The sequence below is a fragment of the Lepisosteus platostomus genome, chromosome 10 (assembly GCF_059453375.1).
Source record: "Lepisosteus platostomus isolate fLepPlt1 chromosome 10, fLepPlt1.hap1, whole genome shotgun sequence".
Taxonomy (NCBI): domain Eukaryota; kingdom Metazoa; phylum Chordata; class Actinopteri; order Semionotiformes; family Lepisosteidae; genus Lepisosteus; species Lepisosteus platostomus.
In genome coordinates this window covers 210,472-215,820 of record NC_142620.1, presented here as the reverse complement: position 1 = coordinate 215,820, position 5,349 = coordinate 210,472, and the positions used below count along the sequence as shown (strand labels likewise).

General features: G+C 34.4%; 1 protein-coding gene across 1 annotated transcript; it reads right to left on the bottom strand.

The window, feature by feature from the left end:
* Positions 1-595: 595 nt before the first annotated feature.
* LOC148652972 (G protein-coupled receptor 68-like) lies at positions 596-4,142 on the bottom strand. Its single transcript, XM_088647369.1, has 2 exons — positions 3,947-4,142; positions 596-2,007 (listed from the first exon to the last, which is right to left on the bottom strand). The coding sequence occupies exons 1-2, from the start codon at positions 4,008-4,010 to the stop codon at positions 995-997; spliced, it is 1,077 nt and encodes a 358-aa protein (XP_088503495.1). The 5' UTR covers positions 4,011-4,142; the 3' UTR covers positions 596-994.
* Between the last annotated feature and the right edge of the window lie 1,207 nt (positions 4,143-5,349).

The window sequence follows — 5,349 nt, the reverse complement described above, 5'->3', positions numbered from 1 at the left end:
CAAGAGTCCAGGTCCAGGGGTGGATCTTGTGTATACGCAGCTTCTATCTCATATGTCACTTTGTGAGCACAGTTTGAGCCCAGTGGTAACAAGGGATACGATCTTTGTGCAGTAATTCCTCACTTACAGTAAGTATTCTATTTCTCTGTGATTGTTATTGTTTTGGGCACCTTTACACAGCCTGTAGAGTGCTCTCTTCAGAATTTCTCCATGAATTATTTGAAGCCATATTTTCATAGACTTAGACTTAAAACATAGGAATGATTACAAATTATTAATAAGCCTTTTGATCTGAGGATCTCAAGCAGCCAATTGTTAAAGAAGATTAGCTTCAAGAATATGACTGGGTAGTCTGTGCCAGGCTCCCACATACCATACCATACCATACCATTTGTATAAACAAATGTTCAATGTTTTCCATTTGGAATACCCTTTCCATTAGTTTCAGGATGAATGTACAGTATTTGGCCCTTTAAACATACATGTTTGATGTACAGGATAACCAGTTGTCTATTCACTCTATATCCTCCTGTTTACAAACATTCTTATTCGCAGTCCACTTTTCCAAATTATTATATAAACCACAACTTTAGACTCAGCCTTATCATTTTAATGTATACATCAAATGTTACCATATTACAATAAAAAATACAATTTAATTTAGTATATTCAATTATAATTATATTAATTTATTTAGTTTATTTTATATACAGTATATAAGCCTGGCTATAGTAAGTAGGAAAAATGTGAATTTTTAATTTTTAACAATGTGACATTACAAAAAAAGGTATCAAAAACCATAATGAATAATAAAACACAACAAAGAGTTAAAAAAAAAAAAATTCAATGGACCAATTCAGTTGACCAACATTAGAGACCATGACAACAGTTTTATGATGTTTCAAAAGGGTTAAGGTACATTATACATTTTATACATTTTAATATAAATGACGCCTGACTTATTTTACAGAACATGAACAAAATAACATGCGTTTCAAGCTGTGGGCTCTAACTCTTTCCCTTGGCTTGAGAAAGAACATTTTTTCCTAAAGAGCACTATATTTAGAACTTCCATCCTGCCATGGGTGCTTACAAAACAGTAGAGAAAAGGATCAACAACACAGTTCAAGGCAGAGAGAGCCACAGAAATTTTGTGGGGATAAAACAGTATGTGGGCAAAATCACAGTTTTCTGGTTCCAGTGCACTACGGATCACCATAATTACATGAAATGGGGCAAAGCAGAACAAAAACATTATCATTATGCTGAAGAGCAACTTATTAATTTTTCTCTTTTCACAATCTACTGTGGCTCTGTTGCTTTTTACGGCTTTGTAAATTCCTTGGCAGCAGAACATTATCAGCAATGATGGTAAAAGGAAGCCTGCGAAGAATCGGATAAAATTAAATTTTGCTTTCCATGCAGGCAGAGGGTGTAAGTCAAAGCAAATTAAATAAAACTCTTCACAAGTATATGTCTCCTCAATATTCAAAATTAACACATTGCACAAGAGTCCTGTTGCCCAGATGATAACACTGATGTACCCCGCGTTTTTCACTGTCCTCAAAAAGAAATATCTCAGTGGGTGAACAACAGCCAGATATCTGTCTAATGAAATGCAACACAAAAAGGCTGCACTACTGTAGATATTGGTATACATCACAAATACACAAAGCTGACAAATGAAAATTCCATAACTCCAAACATCCTTCAGAGCAAAATCCACCCAAATTGGCAAAACCATTGTGTACATCAGGTCTGCCAGAGATAAATTAAGAAGATAGACCCCCAGTTCATTTTTTCTCTTAATTTGTTTGTAAGACACATACAATGAAAATAAGTTTGCTGGAATGCTAATCAGAATGATTGTAATATAAAAAGAAGAGAACAAGGCATTATTAAAATGATAATGAATAGTGCAACTGTTATAGGAGCTCGGAATCACAAAGCTGGAATTTCTTGTGAGGCATGGATTGTCCAGCCGGTTTTCTGTGTCATCTTGTGGAGCTAAAACAACAAAAGTAAGTATATCAGATTTGCATTATATATGAAGAAACTGTCATGACCGTAAACCCCTCCTCTTATGGACGCTCCAGCCCTTCCTAGTTTATTATTTATCTCCTGCTCCTGCCTCTGGTTCCAGCCCCCCTTCCTTAAAAGCCAGGCGTTTCTGCCAATCTGGGCTCAGCTTTGGAAGATGGATGCCCGGAAGTCCAGGAGTGACTCAAAGGCATAGGCTTCACAACGGCGTCCTGACCATCTGGGTCCGGGGATTGGAGTGTTTGGTCCCATAACCCCCTTTTATTCCCCCAACCCTTCGCCAGATCCTGCTCCGGCTTTTAACTGTTTGTCTGTGTCAGGATGGATCACCCGGATTTGGCATTGGCTTTCCCTGGATAATCTTATGGACTCTCTTGGACTTGTTTGCCCTGGACACCTCCCGAACACCAGCGCACCTTGGACATGCCCCCTGTTTGTCTTCCAGCCCCTAACCTAGTCTTTTTCCCTGTGTTTGTCTCACTCCCTTCCTGATTGTGCTGTCTGCATATGGTCCTGAAAGACGCTTTGTGACAGAAACATAAGAAAGACTGAAAATAAGAGTAAGTTTGGGCAGCACTGGAATTATTGTTGTATTTGCATTTTAAGTATTTCATTTAAGAAATTTAGAAAAATTTAAACAAAACTAACAATAATAAGAAATGTAAAAATGACAAAATTACATCAAAACACCTAAAAAAACAATGCAAAGAAAAAACAGCAGCCAGAGAAAGAACATACAGGTAAAAGTTGCTTATGTCTTTTTACAGTATTCTTGTTTAGATGAGAATAAAGTTAAAATCTAAGACAAAAATAATCACAGTATAATTGGATACACAAAATAATCAGGGATATGTACAATGTTCAGTTTTTTTTCAAAGCTTTCAAAAAAGGAAACCCAGATCCAATAAGGTGCCTGTCCTATAGAATGATTCTTCATTGTTGCAATTGTAAAGAATATATAATTGAGCCAGCTCTTGAAACAGGGCAAAGTTACAGAATTATATTCTTCAAGAATACTTTTTATGGCCTCAGCCATTCCAAACATCAGTGCTAATTATCGTTCCTTACTTAGTCTGAGAGTTGCCTCTGAATAACTTAAGAGGCTAGTTCAGGATCTGGGGGTACAGTGAATTTTACCCAAAAACTTGAGTACATTTTCATGTTAATTTGAAAAGTAATCTGGTAACCATTTTTTAGTTTCTCTTACTGGAAGTACCCGTCATTTCATTTATCCTTGTAACCAAGTATTGTTTTGATTTTTGTCTAAATTCTGACTTGGTGGAAAGTAAGAAATATGAGTCTTAAATACTTTACAGAAACATGATTCACCCTTTAAACATTATACAAAAACATTTTATTATGCTATATAGTTTATTTATAAACTGATAACACTTTGAAAGTTTATAGTAAATTTATCACTTTCACACTTTAATTTTAGACACTGTTTTAATGTTTCAGTTCCAGTTTGTTTCAGTGCCACAAATTGTTTTTGAAATTCTCCTTACAAAACCCTTCCCTATCGAAAGCATTTTCTATTTTAAACACAGATCTTTTGATAATTCATTTTGCATGTTCCTGATGATAAAAGCAACTTTAGTAAATGTTTATCCTTCTAGAACCCAAATTATTTGCGAGTTCAATTCTATTTAAATCATTAAATTGTTTCAAGAAAACAATTTCTAAATGATTTCTAGATATATAATTCATATATGCAGTATATACAGTATAAGTCACACAGGGTCAATTGCATTAAACAATATCAGTTATTTAGAGTAAACGTAGAAAACAAACCAAAATATTATAAAGCTTCAAAGAAAGATGGTAACTTTTTGACACAGCATGTACAACTCTTTTGATAAGCTCCTTGAAGCAAAGCACTGACAAACTGAACTCCAGCAACACTTACCTCCTTGAGTGAAAGACATCAGGAAATAGATATCTAGATTATGTTTTTGAACTTGTCTTTTCATATAAAACTGTTTTGACTATAGAGAATACAGTATAAATAAAGAAAAGAACTGTACAAAAAGTCTAACAAGGCAGTATTAAAGAACACGGAAGAGACTTGTACTGTATGTGATCAAGGATGTTTCCTGTGTGGTTATAAATGGTATCTCTCTTGAATAAGGAAATGATCATCTTCAAAAACATTTCACACGTATAAAGTTCTTAGCACATCAAATTGAGATTATTTCACCTCTGCAATGAATCTTTTGATCAGTTACTTCAATTCCCATCAGAGATTAGTAGATATTTCACACTCATTGAGGAATGGAGGATTTATTTGAATACAAAAACCCATTCTTCCCCTGTGAATCTGCAGTGTGCTATTGTGATTTGAGGATGTTTTGATGGCTTGTTCATCTTTTTATATATATATTTTCACTCAACTCTATGAGAATAAGTAAAAACTCCATATCTGTATCACATAGGATACTTTTGTACTGTAGCTGAGAAAATACTGTCCATTTTTGAGTTTGACAAGTGAAATACTCTAGCTTAGATGAAGAAGGCTTGAACTCAGGAATTCACAATTACTGTATTGAACTTGTAAATGGTAATTTGTGTGTTTAGATTGTACTTATGTTAAATTAAAAAGCCATTTATTTTTTAAGCCCACACCTCTTCATTCCACTGCAGTCATAAGGTGGCAGGAAAACAAAGACAAAAACCATGTGATACACTTGGTCCATTTTCATTCTTCACTGTGGGCTTTTTATCTTATATTGTAATATGTTATGTTGGATATTACACAACATTGGCAATCTCTTACAATATGCTAAAGCCTTGCGCAATACATAACATGTCTAGTTCAGACTGTTGTTGTTCCAGCTCACAGACTTGGCCCACATGTAAAACCTGTATGTCTTTCCGAGAAAAGAATGATAAAGATACAGCAAAGCCAGTATTCCAATGAAATAACACCCTCTTTAAAATCTTTATTGCAATTCAAAAATTGAGATTTTTTTCTTGGCTGAGGTAGGCTGCAGTGTTATAGTGATGTCTTGCTGCTTTTTTTTAACAGAAAATAACAACGTTTCAGGAGAGAGAAGGAAATAGTGTTTTCTGCCTAGAGGATAAATTAATTGTTGTTTTTATATATTATGTTAGCCTGTTAGCAACTCGGTTGTTACAATATGTATCCCTGTTCTGATTGTGAAACAAAAAGTAATGCAATACCCATCCTCTGAGTCATTAATGGATACATCTGATATACCACACCCTGAACAAAATTCTCTTCTTGTATTACAAAATATTAAAATTTACAATTAAAAGTATTTCTGCTGCGATGCTTTTAGATCACTTAAA

Bases quoted from the DNA above. Each gene is read 5' to 3' on its own strand.
- LOC148652972 (XM_088647369.1), bottom strand. From the start codon at position 4,010: ATGAAAAGACAAGTTCAAAAACATAATCTAGATATCTATTTCCTGATG. The intron at 2,008-3,946 runs GTAAGTGTTGCT...TTGTTGTTTTAG, and splicing joins GATGTCTTTCACTCAAGGAG to CTCCACAAGATGACACAGAA.